The sequence below is a fragment of the Eucyclogobius newberryi genome, unplaced genomic scaffold (assembly GCF_026437365.1).
Source record: "Eucyclogobius newberryi isolate DKJ021-1_F unplaced genomic scaffold, fEucNew1.0.hap1 SCAF_6, whole genome shotgun sequence".
Classification (NCBI taxonomy): Eukaryota; Metazoa; Chordata; class Actinopteri; order Gobiiformes; family Gobiidae; genus Eucyclogobius; species Eucyclogobius newberryi.
Window position 1 is genome coordinate 2,469,251 of NW_027316278.1, and position 27,952 is coordinate 2,497,202.

The 27,952-nt window shown below is 49.0% G+C and overlaps 2 protein-coding genes across 2 annotated transcripts in view; both read right to left on the reverse strand.

Moving 5' to 3' along the window:
* Positions 1–27,952, reverse strand: part of p2rx7 (purinergic receptor P2X, ligand-gated ion channel, 7) — a 134,752-nt gene that overhangs the window by 41,739 nt on the left and 65,061 nt on the right. The gene's annotated exons all lie outside the window — the stretch shown is intronic.
* Positions 1–27,952, reverse strand: cep120 (centrosomal protein 120). The gene is made up of 20 exons (XM_072432892.1): positions 27,861–27,952; positions 23,984–24,140; positions 22,799–22,913; positions 22,035–22,179; positions 21,804–21,949; positions 21,276–21,473; positions 20,744–20,971; positions 15,948–16,151; positions 12,197–12,336; positions 8,254–8,403; positions 7,536–7,721; positions 7,373–7,469; positions 6,052–6,285; positions 5,471–5,560; positions 5,313–5,405; positions 4,939–5,100; positions 4,432–4,554; positions 4,236–4,334; positions 782–927; positions 1–231 (listed from the first exon to the last, which is right to left on the reverse strand). The coding sequence occupies exons 1-20, from the start codon at positions 27,907–27,909 to the stop codon at positions 21–23; spliced, it is 2,973 nt and encodes a 990-aa protein (XP_072288993.1). The 5' UTR covers positions 27,910–27,952; the 3' UTR covers positions 1–20.

Consider the following 27,952-nt stretch of genomic DNA (forward strand, 5'->3'; position numbering starts at 1 on the left):
CTCTCCTCTGATTGGCCGGTTCACCCCTTCATGGCTTCCTGGATCTGGCGCGTGAGCTCTGAGATGATGCGGTCGTCGTGTGTGTAAACGCCCGTCCTCAGAAGTGTTTCTCTCTCCTCCAGCAGCCGTGTCACGTGATCGCTCACGTGTTCATCCAGAGGGGCGGGGCCTGAGAGCGAGGGGGCGGGGCCTGAGAGCGAGGGGGCGGGGACTAATCGCTCGTCCTTCAACCTGGAAAGTGCAAAAACAAGTGGATTTAATGTTCAATTCACGTCTCAGAAACTCAAGACTTCAGCGAGATCTTCAGAACGTTCATGAGATCAACTCGAGGAACATCTGGTCCTGCAGCTCTTCTTCTTCTTCTTCTTTTCCTTCTCACCTGTTGATCTGGTTCTTGATCTCCTGCAGCTCTTCTTCTTCTCACCTGTTGATCTGGTTCTTGATCTCCTGCAGCTCTTCTTCTTCTCACCTGTTGATCTGGTTCTTGATCTCCTGCAGCTCTTCTTCTTCTCACCTGTTGATCTGGTTCTTGATCTCCTGCAGCTCTTCTTCTTCTCACCTGTTGATCTGGTTCTTGATCTCCTGCAGCTCTTCTTCTTCTCACCTGTTGATCTGGTTCTTGATCTCCTGCAGCTCTTCTTCTTCTCACCTGTTGATCTGGTTCTTGATCTCCTGCAGCTCTTCTTCTCACCTGTTGATCTGGTTCTTGATCTCCTGCAGCTCTTCTTCTTCTCACCTGTTGATCTGGTTCTTGATCTCCTGCAGCTCTTCTTCTTCTCACCTGTTGATCTGGTTCTTGATCTCCTGCAGCTCTTCTCTTTCGTGGCTCGTGACTTGTCGTTCTTCTGAGGCCAGATACTTCAGCCTCATGACCTCCAGCTCCTGCTCCTGCTTCTTCAGGCGACATATGGCGTTCTCCTGCTCCCTCTGAACACAACACAACACTCATGTCAATAAATTGTGAAAATACAAATTTTGAGCCTAAAAATGAACTAAAATGTTCTAATGTAGCGTTTCCCTGTTTTAATACAAAACAAATGGAACTAATATTATGTCGACCTGGATATATTCCTGAAGGATCAGAGGCAGTGAGAACCTCTCAGGCAGGAGGCCACTCCCCTCAGGCAGGAGGCCACTCCCCTCAGGCAGGAGGCCACGGTCCATCCTCCAAAAGAACAGTTTCTTTCCCTCTGCTGTTGGACTCATGTCCATGTCTCTGTCCACTCCAGAGAGACGCTTCAGTGACTGATCCACCCTCGCTGTGTGAAGGAGACGTTTCACAGTCTGTCCTTCTGCTGCTGTCACACTCTACAACAAATACTGACATACCCATGTGCAATACTGACATACCCATGTACAATACTGTCACACCCATGTGCAATACTGTCATACCCATGTACAATACTGTCATACGCATGTGCAATACTGACATACCCATGTGCAATACTGTCATAATCATGTGCAATACTGACATACCCATGTGCAATACTGTCATACCCATGTGCAATACTGTCATACCCATGTACAATACTGACATACCCATGTGCAATACTGACATACCCATGTGCAATACTGTCACACCCATGTGCAATACTGTCATACCCATGTGCAATACTGACATACCCATGTGCAATACTGTCATACCCATGTGCAATACTGTCATAATCATGTGCAATACTGACATACCCATGTGCAATACTGTCACACCCATGTGCAATACTGTCACACCCATGTACAATACTGTCATACCCATGTGCAATACTGTCATACGCATGTGCAATACTGTCATACCCATGTGCAATACTGTCATACCCATGTGCAATACTGTCATAATCATGTGCAATACTGACATACCCATGTGCAATACTGTCATACCCATGTGCAATACTGTCATACCCATGTACAATACTGACATACCCATGTGCAATACTGACATACCCATGTGCAATACTGTCACACCCATGTGCAATACTGTCATACCCATGTACAATACTGTCATACGCATGTGCAATACTGACATACCCATGTGCAATACTGTCATAATCATGTGCAATACTGACATACCCATGTGCAATACTGTCATACCCATGTGCAATACTGTCATACCCATGTACAATACTGACATACCCATGTGCAATACTGACACACCCATGTGCAATACTGTCACACCCATGTGCAATACTGTCATACCCATGTGCAATACTGACATACCCATGTGCAATACTGTCATACCCATGTGCAATACTGTCATAATCATGTGCAATACTGACATACCCATGTGCAATACTGTCACACCCATGTGCAATACTGTCACACCCATGTACAATACTGTCATACCCATGTGCAATACTGTCATACGCATGTGCAATACTGTCATACCCATGTGCAATACTGTCATACCCATGTGCAATACTGACATACCCATGTGCCATACTGTCATACGCATGTGCAATACTGTCATACCCATGTGCAATACTGTCACACCCATGTGCAATACTGTCACACCCATGTGCAATACTGTCATACCCATGTACAATACTGTCATACCCATGTACAATACTGTCATACCCATGTACAATACTGTCATACGCATGTGCAATACTGTCATACCCATGTGCAATACTGTCATACCCATGTGCAATACTGACATACCCATGTGCCATACTGTCATACGCATGTGCAATACTGTCATACCCATGTGCAATACTGTCACACCCATGTGCAATACTGTCATACCCATGTACAATACTGACATACCCATGTGCAATACTGACATACCCATGTGCAATACTGACATACCCATGTGCAATACTGACATACCCATGTGCAATACTGACATACCCATGTGCAATACTGACATACCAATGTGCAATACTGTCACACCCATGTGCAATACTGACATACCAATGTGCAATACTGACATACCCATGTGCAATACTGACATACCAATGTGCAATACTGTCACACCCATGTGCAATACTGACATACCAATGTGCAATACTGTCACATTCATGTGCAATACTGTCACATTCATGTGCAATACTGTCACATTCATGTGCAATACTGTCACATTCATGTGCAATACTGTCACATTCATGTGCATATAACTGATGTAAATAGAGTGTTTATTTGACCATTATTATTAATATTATTTTGTCTTACGCTGTTTTATTTTATCTTTTTTTTTCCCTCCATTCCTTATTAGAAAATGAGACGTTATGTCTATAGGAGTTTTTGTTTATAAGAGTTTTGTTTATAAGAGTTCTTCTATTGAGTGTTTTTTAAACTTCCTATAACTTATCTGTTCTTTTCCTCTGGATCTACTGCGTTGCAACAATTAAATTTCCCCATGTGTGGACAATAAAGTAATATCTTTTCTTATCCATTTTTATTCTTATTTTTTTATCTGATAGCTTATTGTTATGACTACTGTATTTTCTGGATTATAAATCGCACCAGCCAAAAAATGCATAATAGAGAAGAAAAAAACATATATAAGTCGCTCTGGAGTATGAAAATAACAAATATCACAGATGAGTCGCTATATATGTATATATATATATATATATATATATATATATATATATATAATATACATATATATATATACATATACATATATATATATATATATATATACATATACATATACACACATATATATATATATATATATATATATAGACCCGGTTTAGACCCGGTTTAGACCCGGTTTAGACGCGGTTTAGTCCCGGTTTAGTCCCGGTTTAGTCCCGGTTTAGACCCGGTTTAGACCCGGTTTAGACGCGGTTTAGTCCCGGTTTAGTCCCGGTTTAGTCCCGGTTTAGACCCGGTTTAGACCCGGTTTAGACCCGGTTTAGTCCCGGTTTAGACCCGGTTTAGACCCGGTTTAGTCCCGGTTTAGACCCGGTTTAGACCCGGTTTAGACGCGGTTTAGTCCCGGTTTAGTCCCGGTTTAGACCCGGTTTAGACCCGGTTTAGACCCGGTTTAGACCCGGTTTAGACCCGGTTTAGACCCGGTTTAGACGCGGTTTAGTCCCGGTTTAGTCCCGGTTTAGACCCGGTTTAGACGCGGTTTAGTCCCGGTTTAGTCCCGGTTTAGTCCCGGTTTAGACCCGGTTTAGACCCGGTTTAGACCCGGTTTAGACGCGGTTTAGTCCCGGTTTAGTCCCGGTTTAGACCCGGTTTAGACCCGGTTTAGACCCGGTTTAGACCCGGTTTAGTCTTCTCTTCACCTGTTTGAATCGGGCCAGTTCCTTGAGAGCGCGGCCCCACTGTTGCTTGTAATGCAGTTTAGATTTAGTGGTGGATTCCAGCTTCCTCTCCAGCTCCACCTGAAACACCACACGGGTTAGTCAAGACCGGGTCCCGGTCCAGGTCCAGGTCCCCGGTCCCGGTCCCGGTCCCGGTCCAGGTCCAGGTCCAGCTCACCTTCTCCAGCGTGAGCAGGTTGATCTCAGACTGAAGTCTGAACTCTGGCCTGATGTTCTGTTGTTCTCTGTAAAGATGGAACTCTCTCTCCAGAGTCTTGTACTTGAGCTCCAGCTCTGAGATCTGAAAACACAAACACTCACTTCAAACAGCTTCAGACGTTCAGCCTCAAGTCCACCTACAGAGAGTGAGCCGCATGAGCCGCATAAGCCGCACGAGCCGCACGAGTGCCACGAGCAGCATTTAAGACATTTAAAAAGGAAAAACTACTTTTAAATTAATAAAAATAAAACGCTTCTCAACTCAATCCAAGAAGAGTTCCGAGCTGCAGGAGCAGCTTAAGTCAGTCCTCACACGAGGGACAAACATCACCCCACATTTGGAACTGAACCTTGAATAGAAGCAGGTCTTAGTCCTCCTCTAGCGCCTCACACTGGTCACACTCTGTACCTGCAGCAGCAGCCTGCTCCTCCTCCTCTAGCGCCTCACACTGGTCACTCTCTGTACCTGCAGCAGCAGCCTGCTCCTCTCCTCCTCCAGCAGACGGGTCTTGTCTCCCTCTAGCGCCACACGATGGTCACAGTCCAGCTGCCTCCTGCGGTCACTCTCCTTCAGCTCCGTCAGAGTCAGAGCGTGTTGAGCGCTGAGCTCTCTCTGCAGCTGCTCAATCTGAAACACCAGGGGGCGTCAGAGAGGCATCCTTTATATTCCCCTGAGCGCCAGAGGCGGGGCCTTAAGCACTGGGAGGTCACCAAGAGGTCAGCGAGAGGTCAGCTGTGACTATGTTAGACTCTCGACCTGCGCATGCACAAAAGATGATTTGGTGCTTAAGGCCCCGCCCCCTGGGGTCATGCAGGATTCATAGAACCATGGTTACATACACAGCGTTCAGCCTCAGACAGACGTTTCTCTCTCGTCTCTAAATCAGACAGAGTTTTGTGAAGCTGCTCCTCCTGCTCCTGGTACTCCAGCTCCTGAACACAAACTGAACTTTAATAAACAGAACATTTCACTTCAACATATTTAAAAGACGTGTGACCTTCTTCTGCAGCAGCGCCTCCCTCTCCTGGACACTCCTCTTCCACTCTTCAGCCACCAACTTCATGTGGCTCTGCTCCTTCATCTTCAGCTGCAACACAACGAGGGTAACCGTGATCAGAGTCCAACAGGAGCCGAGTTTAACCGTGATCAGAGTCCAACAGGAGCCGAGTTTAACTGTGATCAGAGTCCAACAGGAGCCGAGTTTAACAGTGATCAGAGTCCAACAGGAGCCGAGTTTAACCGTGATCAGAGTCCAACAGGAGCCGAGTTTAACTGTGATCAGAGTCCAACAGGAGCCGAGTTTAACAGTGATCAGAGTCCAACAGGAGCCGAGTTTAACTGTGATCAGAGTCCAACAGGAGCCGAGTTTAACCGTGATCAGAGTCCAACAGGAGCCGAGTTTAACTGTGATCAGAGTCCAACAGGAGCCGAGTTTAACTGTGATCAGAGTCCAACAGGAGCCGAGTTTAACTGTGATCAGAGTCCAACAGGAGCCGAGTTTAACTGTGATCAGAGTCCAACAGGAGCCGAGGTTGTTCTGCTGCAGTAGCATTAGTGTCCAGCAGGGGGAGCCATTACCTGGATGTGGAAGAGGTCCTGCTGCTCTTCTTTCCACAGCTCCAGCTCCAGAGCCGCGCGATACTCCTGCGTCTGTCTGGGAGCCCCTGTGGGGGGCGCTGTGGGGGGCGCTGTGGCGGCAGGAGCCCCTGTAGGGGGCGCTGTGGCTGCAGGAGCCCCTGTGGGGGGCGCTGTGGCGGCAGGAGCCCCTGTAGGGGGCGCTGTGGCTGCAGGAGCAGGGACCTGAGGCCCAGACTTATGAAAGAAAATCATTTAAAATCAAATTAAGATCTCATTGAAAACAATAATCAAATTCAACAAACACCACAATCTATTGTTGCATTTATTGATTCAAAGCAAAATAAAACAGGTCGTTGTCGTTCAGCTCATGTGGGACAAAGGCCCTTGAATCCTCCTGAATCCGTCCTCACTTTCTACAGGTGAAAGTGGGTGTAATTCCTCGCTCGTCCAGCAGGTTTTACTGCTGCATCATCTGGACATGTTTGTCCTGCTAAAGCTTTGGTGGAGTTTTGTCTGGGACAATTAGTTTAGCTAAAGCTAAATTTAGGGCGGGGCAGATGAGACTGGGTCCGTCGTTAAAGATACAAAGCTCCACCCATAAGGTGGAGGCGTCGCCCAGGGAGGCGTGGTCATAGACACATCCGCTCAGCACAGACGTGTGCAGAGGCAGAGAGCGCACTGATATGGGAAAGAATCTATCTAAAAGGGATGTGTCCATCAGAGACGCCTGTCACCATGGCAACGTCACATGGACATGGGAAATCCACATTGGTATATGGGTGTCTGGAATCCTACTCTAAGCCCCGCCCTCGGGGAGGAGCTTCCTAAACTCAGCCCATCTCAAACTAATCTTTGTTTCCTCGTCAGTCTTCTGATGGGCCAATCACAGTCGCCGGTGACTGGAGCCTGTCACAGTGACTTTGGGCCTTCGGCTCGTCACAGGGTCAAAACAATCCTACTGTTAGCTGGCTGCAGCTCCCTTATCACTGATGAGTACTTGCTTAACATACATCTGGTCTGTTCTTTTTGGTGCTAAAAGTCTGTGGTAAAGAACCAGTGGATTCAACCTTAAAGTGCCAGGGTAACAAAGATGATCAGTTACAGGTGACACTAAGGCAGTGTAAACAAATAGATTAACAAGACAAGACTATTATCAGGAGGCGCCTCCCTGTGGGCGGGGCTTACTCAGACTAGCATAAACATCAGAGTCCTCAGACTAGGTCCACAGATTGAAAATGACTGAAGAACAGCGGACGATAAAGTTCAAGATAAACTAATCCTGAGTGTTAGTTCAGTTCTGGAGTGATAAGTCTCTTCTCACCACAGTGGACTCAGACACCACGACCTCAGACGCTCGGATCGGACCCAGATCTTCCAGAGACGCCACATACGTCAGCTCAGCGACGCCCTCTGTGGGCCTGAGGAGGAACAGCAGCATGAGCACAATGTGCCAACGGCGCCCCCTGGTGTCTGTGTGTGCTCACCTGTCCGTGCTGAGGAACGTTACTCTCTCCTGGTGCGTCTGCTTCCAGCTCTGTTCCCCTGACGACAACCTCTGACCTCTGACCCGGGGCGACCTGAGCAGATGAGACAGCTGCAACGAGGCTCGGCCAATCAGCTCGTCCCGTGAGCTGAGGGGGCGGTGCCAGAGCTCCACCACCAGAGGCACGCTGAGGATTCACACAGAAGGTTCCATAAGTCGTTCAGAACATTCCAGACGATCGACACAATCAGTTTAAACACGACTGAGGCTTCACTATTTAGAAAGTTAAAAACAGTGACGTTTGGCCCTCTTCCTGCCGCCGTCTCGTTAAAGACAAGGACTGCAGGCTTTATTGGACAGCGTGAAATGGGGATGAGAGTGGGGAATGACATGCAGCAGATGTGAACACCTGACACGACCGGCACATGTGCTGCACCTAACTAATGTTGTAACAAACATGTGGCTCTGGAGAGAAGGTTTATTCCTCCACAAACATGAGTCTGCAGCTCCCTCTAGTGGACACATGACAACACCACACTGAAGCAGACTAAAGAGAAGAGCTCATATCATATCTATATATCTATATCTATATCTATATCTATATCTATATCTATATCTATATCTATATCTAGATCTAGATCTAGATATAGATATATCTATATATATATATATATATGTGTATATATACACACAGGAGTAAGTGTTGTGAGGAGTGTTACTTGTGGAAGGTCTGGTGCAGCTGCTGCGGCAGAGCAGAGAAGTCAAAAGCACAGAAGGCCTGAGGCAGCTGCAGCTCTGACCGTGTGTCCAGCTCCACTGAGGGTCTGGTCATCACAGGGGCCAACGAGCTGAAGAACTGGTACTGGTACCTGCAGGGGACAGAGAGACACAGGGACAGAGAGACACAGGGACAGAGAGACACAGGGACAGAGAGACACAGGGACAGAGAGACAGAGAGACAGAGACAGGGACACTGAGTCAGTGTGAGTCACAGAGCACTGGTCAGTGTGAGTCACAGAGCACTGGTCAGTGTGAGTCACAGAGCACTGGTCAGTGTGAGTCACAGAGCACTGGTCAGTGCGAGTCACAGCACTGGTCAGTGCGAGTCACAGCACTGGTCAGTGCGAGTCAGAGCACTGGTCAGTGCGAGTCACAGAGCACTGGTCAGTGCGAGTCACAGCACTGGTCAGTGTGAGTCAGAGAGCACTGGTCAGTGTGAGTCACAGCACTGGTCAGTGTGAGTCAGAGAGCACTGGTCAGTGCGAGTCAGAGCGCTGGTCAGTGTGAGTCACAGCACTGGTCAGTGTGAGTCACAGAGCGCTGGTCAGTGTGAGTCACAGAGCACTGGTCAGTGTGAGTCACAGAGCACTGGTCAGTGCGAGTCACAGCACTGGTCAGTGTGAGTCAGAGCACTGGTCAGTGTGAGTCACAGAGCACTGGTCAGTGCGAGTCACAGCACTGGTCAGTGCGAGTCAGAGCACTGGTCAGTGCGAGTCAGAGCACTGGTCAGTGCGAGTCACAGAGCACTGGTCAGTGTGAGTCACAGCACTGGTCAGTGTGAGTCAGAGAGCACTGGTCAGTGTGAGTCACAGCACTGGTCAGTGTGAGTCACAGAGCGCTGGTCAGTGTGAGTCACAGAGCACTGGTCAGTGTGAGTCACAGCACTGGTCAGTGCGAGTCACAGCACTGGTCAGTGTGAGTCAGAGCACTGGTCAGTGTGAGTCACAGAGCACTGGTCAGTGTGAGTCACAGAGCACTGGTCAGTGTGAGTCACAGCACTGGTCAGTGTGAGTCAGAGCACTGGTCAGTGTGAGTCACAGAGCACTGGTCAGTGTGAGTCACAGCACTGGTCAGTGTGAGTCACAGCACTGGTCAGTGTGAGTCACAGAGCACTGGTCAGTGTGAGTCACAGCACTGGTCAGTGTGAGTCACAGAGCACTGGTCAGTGTGAGTCACAGAGCACTGGTCAGTGCGAGTCACAGCACTGGTCAGTGTGAGTCAGAGCACTGGTCAGTGTGAGTCACAGAGCACTGGTCAGTGCGAGTCACAGCACTGGTCAGTGCGAGTCAGAGCACTGGTCAGTGCGAGTCACAGAGCACTGGTCAGTGCGAGTCACAGCACTGGTCAGTGCGAGTCAGAGAGCACTGGTCAGTGTGAGTCACAGCACTGGTCAGTGTGAGTCAGAGAGCACTGGTCAGTGCGAGTCAGAGCACTGGTCAGTGCGAGTCACAGCACTGGTCAGTGTGAGTCACAGAGCGCTGGTCAGTGTGAGTCACAGAGCACTGGTCAGTGTGAGTCACAGAGCACTGGTCAGTGCGAGTCACAGCACTGGTCAGTGTGAGTCAGAGCACTGGTCAGTGTGAGTCACAGAGCACTGGTCAGTGCGAGTCACAGCACTGGTCAGTGCGAGTCAGAGCACTGGTCAGTGCGAGTCACAGAGCACTGGTCAGTGTGAGTCACAGCACTGGTCAGTGTGAGTCAGAGAGCACTGGTCAGTGTGAGTCACAGCACTGGTCAGTGTGAGTCACAGAGCGCTGGTCAGTGTGAGTCACAGAGCACTGGTCAGTGTGAGTCACAGCACTGGTCAGTGCGAGTCACAGCACTGGTCAGTGTGAGTCAGAGCACTGGTCAGTGCGAGTCACAGAGCACTGGTCAGTGTGAGTCACAGAGCACTGGTCAGTGTGAGTCACAGCACTGGTCAGTGTGAGTCACAGAGCACTGGTCAGTGTGAGTCAGAGCACTGGTCAGTGTGAGTCAGAGCACTGGTCAGTGCGAGTCACAGAGCACTGGTCAGTGTGAGTCACAGCACTGGTCAGTGTGAGTCAGAGAGCACTGGTCAGTGTGAGTCACAGCACTGGTCAGTGTGAGTCACAGAGCGCTGGTCAGTGTGAGTCACAGAGCACTGGTCAGTGTGAGTCACAGCACTGGTCAGTGCGAGTCACAGCACTGGTCAGTGCGAGTCAGAGCACTGGTCAGTGTGAGTCACAGAGCACTGGTCAGTGTGAGTCACAGAGCACTGGTCAGTGTGAGTCACAGCACTGGTCAGTGTGAGTCAGAGCACTGGTCAGTGTGAGTCACAGAGCACTGGTCAGTGTGAGTCACAGCACTGGTCAGTGTGAGTCACAGCACTGGTCAGTGTGAGTCACAGAGCACTGGTCAGTGTGAGTCACAGCACTGGTCAGTGTGAGTCACAGAGCACTGGTCAGTGTGAGTCACAGAGCACTGGTCAGTGCGAGTCACAGCACTGGTCAGTGTGAGTCAGAGCACTGGTCAGTGTGAGTCACAGAGCACTGGTCAGTGCGAGTCACAGCACTGGTCAGTGCGAGTCAGAGCACTGGTCAGTGCGAGTCACAGAGCACTGGTCAGTGCGAGTCACAGCACTGGTCAGTGTGAGTCAGAGAGCACTGGTCAGTGTGAGTCACAGCACTGGTCAGTGTGAGTCAGAGAGCACTGGTCAGTGCGAGTCAGAGCACTGGTCAGTGTGAGTCACAGCACTGGTCAGTGTGAGTCACAGAGCGCTGGTCAGTGTGAGTCACAGAGCACTGGTCAGTGTGAGTCACAGAGCACTGGTCAGTGCGAGTCACAGCACTGGTCAGTGTGAGTCAGAGCACTGGTCAGTGTGAGTCACAGAGCACTGGTCAGTGCGAGTCACAGCACTGGTCAGTGCGAGTCAGAGCACTGGTCAGTGCGAGTCAGAGCACTGGTCAGTGCGAGTCACAGAGCACTGGTCAGTGTGAGTCACAGCACTGGTCAGTGTGAGTCAGAGAGCACTGGTCAGTGTGAGTCACAGCACTGGTCAGTGTGAGTCACAGAGCGCTGGTCAGTGTGAGTCACAGAGCACTGGTCAGTGTGAGTCACAGCACTGGTCAGTGCGAGTCACAGCACTGGTCAGTGTGAGTCAGAGCACTGGTCAGTGCGAGTCACAGAGCACTGGTCAGTGTGAGTCACAGAGCACTGGTCAGTGTGAGTCACAGCACTGGTCAGTGTGAGTCACAGAGCACTGGTCAGTGTGAGTCAGAGCACTGGTCAGTGTGAGTCAGAGCACTGGTCAGTGTGAGTCACAGAGCACTGGTCAGTGTGAGTCACAGCACTGGTCAGTGTGAGTCAGAGCACTGGTCAGTGTGAGTCACAGAGCACTGGTCAGTGTGAGTCACAGAGCACTGGTCAGTGTGAGTCACAGCACTGGTCAGTGTGAGTCACAGCACTGGTCAGTGTGAGTCACAGAGCACTGGTCAGTGTGAGTCACAGCACTGGTCAGTGTGAGTCACAGAGCACTGGTCAGTGTGAGTCACAGCACTGGTCAGTGTGAGTCACAGCACTGGTCAGTGTGAGTCACAGAGCACTGGTCAGTGCGAGTCACAGAGCACTGGTCAGTGTGAGTCACAGCACTGGTCAGTGTGAGTCACAGAGCACTGGTCAGTGTGAGTCACAGCACTGGTCAGTGTGAGTCACAGAGCACTGGTCAGTGTGAGTCACAGCACTGGTCAGTGTGAGTCACAGAGCACTGGTCAGTGTGAGTCACAGCACTGGTCAGTGTGAGTCACAGCACTGGTCAGTGTGAGTCACAGAGCACTGGTCAGTGTGAGTCACAGCACTGGTCAGTGTGAGTCACAGCACTGGTCAGTGTGAGTCACAGCACTGGTCAGTGTGAAGCTCCAGTACCTGAGAGAAGCACAGATGTGAGTCAGACTGATGTTCATGATGCTCTTCAGCTCCAGAGAGAAGCAGAAGTGATGAGACGCCTCAGGGACAGAGACTTTAGGAGAGGACACTGAGACAGAGGAGACATCCCAGTCTGCAGGAGGCGCTAGAGACACAAGAGGAGGAGAGAGGAGAGACCAGAGGAGGAGACCAGAGGAGGAGACCAGAGGAGGAGACCAGAGGAGGAGACCAGAGGAGGAGACCAGAGGAGAGACCAGAGGAGGAGACCAGAGGAGGAGACCAGAGGAGGAGACCAGAGGAGAGACCAGAGACCAGAGGAGGAGACCAGAGGAGGAGACCAGAGGAGAGACCAGAGGAGGAGACCAGAAGAGGAGACCAGAGGAGAGACCAGAGGAGGAGACCAGAGGAGGAGACCAGAGGAGAGACCAGAGGAGGAGACCAGAGGAGAGACCAGAGGAGGAGACCAGAGGAGAGACCAGAGGAGAGACCAGAGGAGGAGACCAGAGGAGAGACCAGAGGAGGAGACCAGAGGAGGAGACCAGAGGAGAGACCAGAGGAGAGACCAGAGGAGGAGACCAGAGGAGAGACCAGAGGAGGAGACCAGAGGAGGAGACCAGAGGAGAGACCAGAGGAGGAGACCAGAGGAGAGACCAGAGGAGGAGACCAGAGGAGAGACCAGAGGAGGAGACCAGAGGAGAGACCAGAGACCAGAGGAGGAGACCAGAGGAGGAGACCAGAGGAGAGACCAGAGGAGGAGACCAGAAGAGGAGACCAGAGGAGAGACCAGAGGAGGAGACCAGAGGAGGAGACCAGAGGAGAGACCAGAGGAGGAGACCAGAGGAGAGACCAGAGACCAGAGGAGGAGACCAGAGGAGGAGACCAGAGGAGAGACCAGAGGAGAGACCAGAGGAGGAGACCAGAGGAGAGACCAGAGGAGGAGACCAGAGGAGGAGACCAGAGGAGAGACCAGAGGAGGAGACCAGAGGAGGAGACCAGAGGAGGAGACCAGAGGAGGAGACCAGAGGAGGAGACCAGAGGAGAGACCAGAGGAGAGACCAGAGGAGGAGACCAGAGGAGGAGACCAGAGTCATTTATTTTGGTTTGTAATGAAACTACAGGTTTCACAGAGTCATAATAGTGAGTTATGGTCATATTAGTCTGTGTGCATCAGCAGTTTATAAGTATATAAGTATAAGTATATAAATATATAAATATAAGTATAAGTCGCACCCGGGCAAAACGATGTACACGCTGTGACTTATAGTCCAGATAAGAGGGTTGATAGTTTCCTGTGGATTCTTCTGGACAGAACGATGAAGATGAAGATGATCGAACCAGAAACACCAGAAATGTGTTTATTATTCTTTTATAATAATGAGAAAATCATCTTTAAATTAATGTAAAGCTGTGATTGACAGTGAGAAGAAGATGATGCAATAGTCTCGTTTTCACTCGTTTACAGGTGTCAGGACAGTGTTCAGTTACAGTGTTCAGTCACAGTGTTCAGTCACACAGTGTTCAGTTACCGTGTTCAGTCACACAGTGTTCAGTTACCGTGTTCAGTCACACAGTGTTCAGTCACACAGTGTTCAGTCACACAGTGATCAGTTACACAGTGTTCAGTCACACAGTGTTCAGTTACAGTGTTCAGTCACAGTGTTCAGTCACACAGTGTTCAGTTACAGTGTTCAGTTACAGTGTTCAGTCACACAGTGATCAGTTACACAGTGTTCAGTCACACAGTGTTCAGTCACACAGTGTTCAGTTACAGTGTTCAGTCACACAGTGTTCAGTCACACAGTGTTCAGTCACAGTGTTCAGTCACACAGTGTTCAGTCACACAGTGTTCAGTCACAGTGTTCAGTCACACAGTGTTCAGTCACAGTGTTCAGTCACACAGTGTTCAGTTACAGTGTTCAGTCACAGTGTTCAGTCACAGTGTTCAGTCACACAGTGATCAGTTACACAGTGTTCAGTCACACAGTGTTCAGTTACAGTGTTCAGTCACACAGTGTTCAGTCACACAGTGTTCAGTCACACAGTGATCAGTTACACAGTGTTCAGTCACAGTGTTCAGTCACACAGTGTTCAGTCACACAGTGTTCAGTCACAGTGTTCAGTCACACAGTGTTCAGTCACACAGTGTTCAGTCACAGTGTTCAGTCACAGTGTTCAGTCACACAGTGTTCAGTTACAGTGTTCAGTTACAGTGTTCAGTCACACAGTGTTCAGTTACAGTGTTCAGTTACAGTGTTCAGTCACACAGTGTTCAGTCACACAGTGTTCAGTCACACAGTGTTCAGTCACAGTGTTCAGTCACAGTGTTCAGTCACACAGTGTTCAGTCACACAGTGTTCAGTCACACAGTGTTCAGTCACAGTGTTCAGTCACAGTGTTCAGTCACACAGTGTTCAGTCACACAGTGTTCAGTCACAGTGTTCAGTTACAGTGTTCAGTTACAGTGTTCAGTTACAGTGTTCAGTTACAGTGTTCAGTCACACAGTGTTCAGTCACACAGTGTTCAGTCACACAGTGTTCAGTTCAGTTAAAGTGTTCAGTTACATAGTGTTCAGTCACACAGTGTTCAGTCACACAGTGTTCAGTCACACAGTGTTCAGTCACACAGTGTTCAGTCACACAGTGTTCAGTTACAGTGTTCAGTTACAGTGTTCAGTCACACAGTGATCAGTTACAGTGTTCAGTCACACAGTGTTCAGTCACACAGTGTTCAGTTACACAGTGTTCAGTCACACAGTGTTCAGTCACACAGTGTTCAGTCACACAGTGATCAGTCACACAGTGATCAGTCACACAGTGTTCAGTCACAGTGTTCAGTCACAGTGTTCAGTTACAGTGTTCAGTTACAGTGTTCAGTCACACAGTGTTCAGTCACACAGTGTTCAGTCACACAGTGTTCAGTCACAGTGTTCAGTCACACAGTGTTCAGTCACACAGTGTTCAGTCACACAGTGTTCAGTCACAGTGTTCAGTCACACAGTGTTCAGTTACAGTGTTCAGTTACAGTGTTCAGTCACACAGTGTTCAGTTACAGTGTTCAGTCACACAGTGTTCAGTCACACAGTGTTCAGTCACAGTGTTCAGTCACAGTGTTCAGTTACAGTGTTCAGTCACACAGTGTTCAGTCACACAGTGTTCAGTTACATAGTGTTCAGTTACATAGTGTTCAGTTACATAGTGTTCAGTCACACAGTGTTCAGTCACACAGTGTTCAGTCACACAGTGTTCAGTCACACAGTGTTCAGTTACAGTGTTCAGTCACACAGTGTTCAGTCACACAGTGTTCAGTCACACAGTGTTCAGTCACACAGTGTTCAGTTACAGTGTTCAGTCACACAGTGATCAGTTACAGTGTTCAGTCACACAGTGTTCAGTCACACAGTGTTCAGTCACACAGTGTTCAGTTACAGTGTTCAGTCACACAGTGTTCAGTCACACAGTGTTCAGTCACACAGTGTTCAGTCACAGTGTTCAGTCACACAGTGTTCAGTCACACAGTGTTCAGTCACACAGTGTTCAGTCACACAGTGTTCAGTTACAGTGTTCAGTCACACAGTGATCAGTTACAGTGTTCAGTTACAGTGTTCAGTCACACAGTGTTCAGTTACAGTGTTCAGTCACACAGTGTTCAGTTACAGTGTTCAGTCACACAGTGTTCAGTTACAGTGTTCAGTCACACAGTGTTCAGTTACAGTGTTCAGTCACACAGTGTTCAGTTACAGTGTTCAGTCACACAGTGTTCAGTGCTGTTACCGTTGTTCTGCTCCAGCTGCAGCTCGTCCAGCTCACGCTCTGCTTCACTCTCAGACTGATGGGACATGGGAGACAGGCCCGGAGACCAGGGACCTGGACCTGGACCTGGACCGAGGCCGTGCTGGACTGAAGGATCTGAGGAGACCTCAGGAGCCACAGGAGCAGAGTCTTTGGTGTCTAGAGGCTGAAGAGGGAACATTACGTGTTAAAGGACACGTTATAGTGCGGGGTTAAAGGACACGTTATTGTGCGGGGTTAAAGGACACGTTATAGTGCGGGATTAAAGGACACGTTATAGTGCGGGGTTAAAGGACACGTTATTGTGCGGGGTTAAAGGACACGTTATAGTGCGGGGTTAAAGGACACGTTATTGTGCGGGGTTAAAGGACACGTTATTGTGCGGGGTTAAAGGACACGTTATAGTGCGGGATTAAAGGACACGTTATAGTGCGGGGTTAAAGGACACGTTATTGTGCGGGGTTAAAGGACACGTTATAGTGCGGGGTTAAAGGACACGTTATTGTGCGGGGTTAAAGGACACGTTATAGTGCGGGATTAAAGGACACGTTATAGTGCGGGGTTAAAGGACACGTTATTGTGCGGGGTTAAAGGACACGTTATAGTGCGGGGTTAAAGGACACGTTATAGTGCGGGGTTAAAGGACACGTTATTGTGCGGGGTTAAAGGACACGTTATAGTGCGGGATTAAAGGACACGTTATAGTGCGGGGTTAAAGGACACGTTATTGTGCGGGGTTAAAGGACACGTTATAGTGCGGGGTTAAAGGACACGTTATTGTGCGGGGTTAAAGGACACGTTATAGTGCGGGATTAAAGGACACGTTATTGTGCGGGGTTAAAGGACACGTTATAGTGCGGTGTTAAAGGACACGTTATTGTGCGAGGTTAAAGGACACGTTATTGTGCGGGATTAAAGGACACGTTATAGTGCGGGGTTAAAGGACACGTTATAGTGCGGGGTTAAAGGACACGTTATAGTGCGGGGTTAAAGGACACGTTATTGTGCGGGGTTAAAGGACACGTTATTGTGCGGGGTTAAAGGACACGTTATTGTTAAAGGACACGTTATAGTGCGGGGTTAAAGGACACGTTATTGTGCGGGGTTAAAGGACACGTTATAGTGCGGGGTTAAAGGACACGTTATTGTGCGGGGTTAAAGGACACGTTATTGTGCGGGGTTAAAGGACACGTTATAGTGCGGGGTTAAAGGACACGTTATAGTGCGGGGTTAAAGGACACGTTATAGTGCGGGGTTAAAGGACACGTTATAGTGCGGGGTTAAAGGACACGTTATAGTGCGGGGTTAAAGGACACGTTATTGTGCGAGGTTAAAGGACACGTTATTGTGCGGGATTAAAGGACACGTTATAGTGCGGGGTTAAAGGACACGTTATTGTGCGGGGTTAAAGGACACGTTATAGTGCGGTGTTAAAGGACACGTTATAGTGCGGGGTTAAAGGACACGTTATTGTGCGAGGTTAAAGGACACGTTATTGTGCGGGATTAAAGGACACGTTATAGTGCGGGGTTAAAGGACACGTTATAGTGCGGGGTTAAAGGACACGTTATAGTGCGGGGTTAAAGGACACGTTATAGTGCGGGGTTAAAGGACACGTTATAGTGCGGGGTTAAAGGACACGTTATAGTGCGGGGTTAAAGGACACGTTATAGCGTTATAGTGCGGGGTTAAAGGACACGTTATAGTGCGGGGTTAAAGGACACGTTATAGTGCGGGGTTAAAGGACACGTTATTGTGCGGGGTTAAAGGACACGTTATAGTGCGGGGTTAAAGGACACGTTATTGTGCGGGGTTAAAGGACACGTTATAGTGCGGGGTTAAAGGACACGTTATAGTGCGGGGTTAAAGGACACGTTATTGTGCGGGGTTAAAGGACACGTTATAGTGCGGGGTTAAAGGACACGTTATAGTGCGGGGTTAAAGGACACGTTATTGTGCGGGGTTAAAGGACACGTTATAGTGCGGGGTTAAAGGACACGTTATAGTGCGGGGTTAAAGGACACGTTATAGTGCGGGGTTAAAGGACACGTTATAGTGCGGGGTTAAAGGACAGGTTATAGTGCGGGGTTAAAGGACACGTTATTGTGCGGGGTTAAAGGACACGTTATAGTGCGGGGTTAAAGGACACGTTATAGTGCGGGGTTAAAGGACACGTTATAGTGCGGGGTTAAAGGACACGTTATTGTGCGGGGTTAAAGGACACGTTATTGTGCGGGGTTAAAGGACACGTTATTGTGCGAGGTTAAAGGACACGTTATTGTGCGAGGTTAAAGGACACGTTATTGTGCGGGGTTAAAGGACACGTTATAGTGCGGGGTTAAAGGACACGTTATAGTGCGGGGTTAAAGGACACGTTATAGTGCGGGGTTAAAGGACACGTTATTGTGCGGGGTTAAAGGACACGTTATAGTGCGGGGTTAAAGGACACGTTATTGTGCGGGGTTAAAGGACACGTTATTGTGCGGGGTTAAAGGACACGTTATAGTGCGGGGTTAAAAGACACGTTATAGTGCGGGGTTAAAGGACACGTTATTGTGCGGGGTTAAAGGACACGTTATTGTTAAAGGACACGTTATAGTGCGGGGTTAAAGGACACGTTATTGTGCGGGGTTAAAGGACACGTTATAGTGCGGGGTTAAAGGACACGTTATTGTGCGGGGTTAAAGGACACGTTATTGTGCGGGGTTAAAGGACACGTTATAGTGCGGGGTTAAAGGACACGTTATAGTGCGGGGTTAAAGGACACGTTATAGTGCGGGGTTAAAGGACACGTTATTGTGCGGGGTTAAAGGACACGTTATTGTGCGGGGTTAAAGGACACGTTATAGTGCGGGGTTAAAGGACACGTTATAGTGCGGGGTTAAAGGACACGTTATAGTGCGGGGTTAAAGGACACGTTATTGTGCGGGGTTAAAGGACACGTTATAGTGCGGGGTTAAAGGACACGTTATAGTGCGGGGTTAAAGGACACGTTATAGTGCGGGGTTAAAGGACACGTTATAGTGCGGGGTTAAAGGACACGTTATTGTGCGGGGTTAAAGGACACGTTATAGTGCGGGGTTAAAGGACACGTTATAGTGCGGGGTTAAAGGACACGTTATTGTGCGGGGTTAAAGGACACGTTATAGTGCGGGGTTAAAGGACACGTTATAGTGCGGGGTTAAAGGACACGTTATTGTGCGGGGTTAAAGGACACGTTATAGTGCGGGGTTAAAGGACACGTTATAGTGCGGGGTTAAAGGACACGTTATAGTGCGGGGTTAAAGGACACGTTATAGTGCGGGGTTAAAGGACACGTTATTGTGCGGGGTTAAAGGACACGTTATTGTGCGGGGTTAAAGGACACGTTATTGTGCGGGGTTAAAGGACACGTTATTGTGCGAGGTTAAAGGACACGTTATTGTGCGAGGTTAAAGGACACGTTATAGTGCGAGGTTAAAGGACACGTTATTGTGCGGGGTTAAAGGACACGTTATTGTGCGGGGTTAAAGGACACGTCATAGTGCGGGGTTAAAGGACACGTCATAGTGCGGGGTTAAAGGACACGTTATTGTGCGGGGTTAAAGGACACGTTATTGTGCGGGGTTAAAGGACACGTTATTGTGCGGGGTTAAAGGACACGTTATAGTGCGGGGTTAAAAGACACGTTATAGTGCGGGGTTAAAGGACACGTTATTGTGCGGGGTTAAAGGACACGTTATTGTTAAAGGACACGTTATAGTGCGGGGTTAAAGGACACGTTATTGTGCGGGGTTAAAGGACACGTTATAGTGCGGGGTTAAAGGACACGTTATTGTGCGGGGTTAAAGGACACGTTATTGTGCGGGGTTAAAGGACACGTTATAGTGCGGGGTTAAAGGACACGTCATAGTGCGGGGTTAAAGGACACGTCATAGTGCGGGGTTAAAGGACACGTCATTGTGCGGGGTTAAAGGACACGTCATTGTGCGGGGTTAAAGGACACGTTATTGTGCGGGGTTAAAGGACACGTTATAGTACGGGGTTAAAGGACACGTTATTGTGCGGGGTTAAAGGACACGTTATAGTGCGGGGTTTTATTGTGCGGGGTTAAAGGACACGTTATTGTGCGACGTTATAGTGCGGGGTTTTATTGTGCGGGGTTAAAGGACACGTTATTGTGCGGGGTTAAAGGACACGTTATTGTGCGGAGTTAAAGGACACGTTATTGTGCGAGGTTAAAGGACACGTTATTGTGCGGGGTTAAAGGACACGTTATTGTACGGGGTTAAAGGACACGTTATAGTGCGGGGTTAAAAGACACGTTATAGTGCGGGGTTAAAGGACACGTTTTTGTGCGGGGTAAAAGGACACGTTATAGTGCGGGGTTAAAGGACACGTTATAGTGCGGGGTTAAAGGACACGTTATTGTGCGGGGTTAAAGGACATGTTATAGTGCGGGGTTAAAGGACATGTTATTGTGCAGCGTCAATATTAAAATGTCTATTATTACAGACATTTAGGAAAAAACACTGACATTTAGACATTTGAGAGAAAAAGGTATTTACTTGTCTTTATTATTTCTGATAAAGCTCGGGATCATTCTTTGAATGTTCAGGAAAAGTTACAAATCAATACTAGTCTCGATAGTTTTAGTAGCGACTAGTTTAATAATTTTGACAAACAGTAGATTGTGCTGTGCTTTTAAAAAGGTTAAACTTTAGGGCCATTGGGAGAACTTGACACCCTTTATTTGTGACTGAAGCGTGTTTGTCCTGCAGTATTTGTGTGTTTTACCTGAGCAGGTGCGTCCTCTCTCCTCAGCGTCACAGCCACGCCCACAGTCGGCTGCTCTGCGTTCACAGCCGAGGCTTTTCTGGCCGGCTTCAGGACAAACGCTCCTTCGACTGTGGCCGCTTTTGTCTCCAGGTCCACAGAGGACAAACAGAGCGGCGACAGAGCCACGTCTGCACTGCCCAGAGACAGACTTCCACAGCACAAGTGAATCTACGGCGGAAACACAAGGGAAGAAAGACCACAAGCTGCTGAAATGCTGAAGGTTGCATTTTTAAACTCCATACATTCAGATTTATTTGTGTAGTTGCTGTCCTTTAACCTGTCCTTTAAACCGTCTTTTAAACTGTCCTTTAAACCACCGTCCTCTAAACCACTGTCCTCTAAAGTCTCATGTTTTAGAACTTAAAGTACTAAACCCAACACATCTTCCTCTCGGTCACGCGCTCCCTGGTCAGGATGTGTGTTTGTGTGAGGCTCGGCAGAGAAAAGGCCCCGGGTCCTTCAGCGCTCTCACCTGCAGACAGTTCTCCTGGCGCAGGAACCTCTGCAGGACCTGTTTGCTGCTGCGGATGCGCACGGAGGCGCGCTCCGGCTCGAAGGCGGGCGTGAGCAGGCTGTGGAAGGGTTCGCTCGTGATGTCGTTGCCCAGTAAACTGTAGTAGAAGTAGAAGTCGGAGCCTTCAGCGGAGAGCTTCAGGTCAGAAGGAATCAGCTGAGGAGAGAAGAGAGCGAGGGATCAGACACACGCCCATCAACGCAGTAGGTCATGGGGGCGGGGCCTACAAAACTATCATATATATTAGAGATTTCTGCAAACTTCTGCTCCACAAATGTTTCTCCTTGTCCTTCTCGGTTTGGTTTTGGCTCCAGAAACTCATCATATTAATCTTCTCGTCACTTTCTGAGGCTGTTGTGACTCAATAATGTGACTTTATCGTCGTTCATTCGTGCGACGGAGAAGAGAGTTTGTCGTCTTTGTCACTTGACCTCTGACCCTGAGAGATGTTGTGAGGTCACTTCCCCGTTAGCGTCGGACTCTGACCTGCTGGAGTTTGGTGGCGAAGGCCACGGTGACGGAGAGGACGAACATGTCAGGGCACAGATCCTCAGGTCCGATCTGATGGAAGCCTCGATCAGAGACGAGAACCGGCTGCAGTCGCTCAGGAAGGAGCCCCAGGGCCGGAGACGCTGAAGGACACGTTTAAAGAGACATGTTTAAAAAGACGCGTTCAAAGAGACGCGTTAAAAGAGACGCGTTTAGACTGTGACTGACCTGTTCTGGGCGGAGCCTTCTTGGCCCTGAATTTGTCCGGTGAAGGCGGGGCCGGTTTGGAGTCGCTCTCCAGCTGCAGCGACAGCAGCAGCTCAGGCTTCAGTTTGGTGTATTTACTGCTGAGGAGCGAGAACCAGCGCGGCTCCTGAGGACAGAGCACAGCAGCGCCCCCTACAGTCAGACGTGTGTCACAGCAGAGCCCCCTACAGTCAGACGTGTGTCACAGCAGAGCCCCCTACAGTCAGACGTGTGTCACAGCAGAGCCCCCTACAGTCAGACGTGTGTCACAGCAGAGCCCCCTACAGTCAGACGTGTGTCACAGCAGAGCCCCCTACAGTCAGACGTGTGTCACAGCAGAGCCCCCTACAGTCAGACGTGTGTCACAGCAGAGCCCCCTACAGTCAGACGTGTGTCACAGCAGAGCCCCCTACAGTCAGACGTGTGTCACAGCAGAGCCCCCTACAGTCAGACGTGTGTCACAGCAGAGCCCCCTACAGTCAGACGTGTGTCACAGCAGAGCCCCCTACAGTCAGACGTGTGTCACAGCAGAGCCCCCTACAGTCAGACGTGTGTCACAGCAGAGCCCCCTACAGTCAGACGTGTGTCACAGCAGAGCCCCCTACAGTCAGACGTGTGTCACAGCAGAGCCCCCTACAGTCAGACGTGTGTCACAGCAGAGCCCCCTACAGTCAGACGTGTGTCACAGCAGAGCCCCCTACAGTCAGACGTGTGTCACAGCAGAGTGGGTGTGGTGTGCTTCTGACCTGCTTCAGCTCCTGGACAGATCTCAGGTCCAGGACGATGTAGCCCACATTCTCCCTCTTTTTACTGAGCGAGTCCACAGCAAAACACTGCAGCTTTATGGGCGTCCTCTGCAGCCTGGACACAGACAAGCACGTGTTCAGGGGGCGTGTCCAGGGGGCGTGTGTTCAGGGCGTGTGTGTGTTCAGGGGGCTTGTGTGTGTTCAGGGGGCGTGTGTGTGTTCAGGGCGTGCGTGTGTTCAGGGAGCGTGTGTTCAGGGGGCGTGTGTTCAGGGGGCGTGTGTTCAGGGGGCGTGTGTTCAGGGGGCGTGTGTTCAGGGGGCGTGTGTTCAGGGGGCGTGTGTTCAGGGCGTGCGTGTGTTCATGGGGCGTGTGTTCATGGGGCGTGTGTTCAGGGGGCTTGTGTTCAGGGGGCGTGTGTTCAGGGGGCGTGTGTTCAGGGCGTGCAGTGTTCTCGCAGGCGGCGCAAAAAGCACCACAGCGCGAGCGCGGTGCCCAAAAGATATGGAAAGCCAATATGATCCCATTCCATCCTCCATCTTCAGCCCAGCAAGAACACTGGTGAGTGTTCAGTAACCGTGTTCAGTACCCGTGTTCAGTACCCGTGTTCAGTACCCGTGTTCAGTACCTGTGCTGGTGCAGCGTGTTCTGTACCCGTGTTCTGTACCCGTGTTCAGTACCCGTGTTCAGTACCCGTGCTGGTGCAGCGTGTTCAGTACCCGTGTTCAGTACCCGTGTTCAGTACCTGTGCTGGTGCAGCGTGTTCAGTACCCGTGTTCAGTACCCGTGTTCAGTACCTGTGTTCAGTACCTGTGCTGGTGCAGCGTGTTCTGTACCCGTGTTCAGTACCCGTGTTCAGTACCTGTGTTCAGTACCTGTGCTGGTGCAGCGTGTTCAGTACCCGTGTTCAGTACCTGTGCTGGTGCAGCGTGTTCAGTACCCGTGTTCAGTACCTGTGCTGGTGCAGCGTGTTCAGTACCCGTGTTCAGTACCTGTGCTGGTGCAGCGTGTTCAGTACCCGTGTTCAGTACCTGTGCTGGTGCAGCGTGTTCAGTACCCGTGTTCAGTACCTGTGCTGGTGCAGCGTGTTCAGTACCCGTGTTCAGTACCTGTGCTGGTGCAGCGTGTTCAGTACCCGTGTTCAGTACCTGTGCTGGTGCAGCGTGTTCAGTACCCGTGTTCAGTACCTGTGCTGGTGCAGCGTGCGGCGGCTCAGTTCCCAGGCCAGCTCGGTGCTGAAGCTGGGCGTGTCCCGATGCTCCACTGGGTCTGTGCTCAGAGTCTCTCCATCAAAACTGGCCTGGACCTCCAGAGTGAGACGAGAACTTTTGGGGAAGTGACGTCCTGAAACAACCAGAGGAACCCAACATGAACCTACAGAGCATGAACCTACAGAGGAACCCAACATGAACCTACAGAGCATGAACCTACAGAGGAACCCAACATGAACCTACAGAACATGAACCTACAGAGGAACCCAACATGAACCTACAGAACATGAACCTACAGAGGAACCCAACATGAACCTACAGAGCATGAACCTACAGAGTAACCCAACATGAACCTACAGAGCATGAACCTACAGAGGAACCCAACATGAACCTACAGAGCATGAACCTACAGAGGAACCCAACATGAACCTACAGAACATGAACCTACAGAGGAACCCAACATGAACCTACAGAGCATGAACCTACAGAGTAACCCAACATGAACCTACAGAGCATGAACCTACAGAGGAACCCAACATGAACCTACAGAGCATGAACCTACAGAGGAACCCAACATGAACCTACAGAGCATGAACCTACAGAGGAACCCAACATGAACCTACAGAACATGAACCTACAGAGGAACCCAACATGAACCTACAGAGCATGAACCTACAGAGGAACCCAACATGAACCTACAGAACATGAACCTACAGAGGAACCCAACATGAACCTACAGAGCATGAACCTACAGAGGAACCCAACATGAACCTACAGAGCATGAACCTACAGAGGAACCCAACATGAACCTACAGAGCATGAACCTACAGAGGAACCCAACATGAACCTACAGAACATGAACCTACAGAGGAACCCAACATGAACCTACAGAGCATGAACCTACAGAGGAACCCAACATGAACCTACAGAGGAACCCAACATGAACCTACAGAGCATGAACCTACAGAGGAACCCAACATGAACCTACAGAGCATGAACCTACAGAGGAACCCAACATGAACCTACAGAGCATGAACCTACAGAGGAACCCAACATGAACCTACAGAGCATGAACCTACAGAGGAACCCAACATGAACCTACAGAGCATGAACCTACAGAGGAACCCAACATGAACCTACAGAGGAACCCAACATGAACCTACAGAGCATGAACCTACAGAGGAACCCAACATGAACCTACAGAGCATGAACCTACAGAGGAACCCAACATGAACCTACAGATCATGAACCTACAGAGGAACCCAACATGAACCTACAGAACATGAACTTACAGAGGAACCCAACATGAACCTACAGAGCATGAACCTACAGAGGAACCCAACATGAACCTACAGAGCATGAACCTACAGAGCATGAACCTACAGAGGAACCCAACATGAACCTACAGAACATGAACCTACAGAGGAACCCAACATGAACCTACAGAGCATGAACCTACAGAGGAACCCAACATGAACCTACAGAGCATGAACCTACAGAGGAACCCAACATGAACCTACAGAGCATGAACCTACAGAGGAACCCAACATGAACCTACAGAGCATGAACCTACAGAGGAACCCAACATGAACCTACAGAACATGAACCTACAGAGGAACCCAACATGAACCTACAGAGCATGAACCTACAGAGGAACCCAACATGAACCTACAGAACATGAACCTACAGAGGAACCCAACATGAACCTACAGAGGAACCCAACATGAACCTACAGAGCATGAACCTACAGAGGAACCCAACATGAACCTACAGAGCATGAACCTACAGAGGAACCCAACATGAACCTACAGAGGAACCCAACATGAACCTACAGAACATGAACTTACAGAGGAACCCAACATGAACCTACAGAACATGAACCTACAGAGGAACCCAACATGAACCTACAGAGCATGAACCTACAGAGCATGAACCTACAGAGGAACCCAACATGAACCTACAGAACATGAACCTACAGAGGAACCCAACATGAACCTACAGAGGAACCCAACATGAACCTACAGAGCATGAACCTACAGAGGAACCCAACATGAACCTACAGAGCATGAACCTACAGAGGAACCCAACATGAACCTACAGATCATGAACCTACAGAGGAACCCAACATGAACCTACAGAACATGAACTTACAGAGGAACCCAACATGAACCTACAGAACATGAACCTACAGAGGAACCCAACATGAACCTACAGAGCATGAACCTACAGAGCATGAACCTACAGAGGAACCCAACATGAACCTACAGAGCATGAACCTACAGAGAACATGAACCTACAGAACATGAACCTACAGAAAATGAACCTACAGAACATGAACCTACAGAGAACATGAACCTACAGAACATGAACCTACAGAGAACATGAACCTACAGAACATCTACCTACAGAACATGAACCTACAGAGCATGAACCTACAGAACATGAACCTACAGAGCATGAACCTACAGAACATGAACCTACAGAGGAACCCAACATGAACCTACAGAGCATGAACCTACAGAGGAACCCAACATGAACCTACAGAACATGAACCTACAGAGGAACCCAACATGAACCTACAGAGCATGAACCTACAGAGGAACCCAACATGAACCTACAGAGCATGAACCTACAGAGGAACCCAACATGAACCTACAGATCATGAACCTACAGAGGAACCCAACATGAACCTACAGAACATGAACCTACAGAGGAACCCAACATGAACCTACAGAGGAACCCAACATGAACCTACAGAGCATGAACCTACAGAGCATGAACCTACAGAACATGAACCTACAGAGCATGAACCTACAGAGCATGAACCTACAGAGAACATGAACCTACAGAGAACATGAACCTACAGAACATGAACCTACAGAGAACATGAACCTACAGAGAACATGAACCTACAGAGCATGAACCTACAGAGCATGAACCTACAGAGAACATGAACCTACAGAGAACATGAACCTACAGAGAACATGAACCTACAGAGAACATGAACCTACAGAGCATGAACCTACAGAGAACATGAACCTACAGAGAACATGAACCTACAGAACATGAACCTACAGAGAACATGAACCTACAGAACATGAACCTACAGAGCATGAACCTACAGAGCATGAACCTACAGAGCATGAACCTACAGAGAACATGAACCTACAGAGAACATGAACCTACAGAACATGAACCTACAGAGAACATGAACCTACAGAACATGAACCTACAGAACATGAACCTACAGAGAACATGAACCTACAGAGAACATGAACCTACAGAACATGAACCTACAGAACATGAACCTACAGAGAACAATCATGTTTCAGATTTGACTCAACCTTTTGACCGTTTGTGAAAAGTTTATCATTGTACTTCCTGGTTTGAGGTGATTCCACAGCTGTTACCTAGCAACCAGACTGTAAACAAGACTCCACATCAATGACACAACTGATGACATCACAGAGGGATCCAGCTCCACTTCCGGTCATCTTAAACTCTTCTTTGTCTAACCGTCTTCACAGGAGAACCTTTAATGTGGTTTCATTTAGTGGTAAAACTGAAGAAACTGCTGTAAAGTCAACATTCTATTCACGTGTTTCAGTTTCCTGTTCACAGATGATGTTTAGAGGACTTCCGGCCGTTCAAAAGATATAATATTCTGTTGTCAATCGCCATGGCAACGGAGCTAGCTTTACGTCACTCCAGACGCTACGGATGTATTTTATTATTATTCTGTTTACTTCCAAGTGTGAGTCATGTGGTATCTACGTGTGTTAAGTGTGTTTAAAGCACATTCTGTCACATTCTGAGCTCCTCAAGAACGTTTGTGACCGGATTAAACACGCACCTTCTAAAATGGACACGACGACCAGCAGCTGCTCACTTTTCGAGCTCATTCTTCATCGGTCCCGCGCCAGGACAAGAGCCTTTTAAATCCCG

Excerpts from the sequence above, each read along its gene's own strand:
- cep120 (XM_072432892.1), bottom strand. The coding sequence starts at position 27,909 with ATGAGCTCGAAAAGTGAGCAGCTGCTGGTCGTCGTGTCCATTTTAGAA. Across the intron at positions 7,470-7,535 it reads ACGTTCCTCAGCACGGACAG|GCCCACAGAGGGCGTCGCTG; the intron begins GTGAGCACACAC and ends GTTCCTCCTCAG. Across the intron at positions 6,286-7,372 it reads TGGTGTCTGAGTCCACTGTG|TCTGGGCCTCAGGTCCCTGC; the intron begins GTGAGAAGAGAC and ends TTCTTTCATAAG.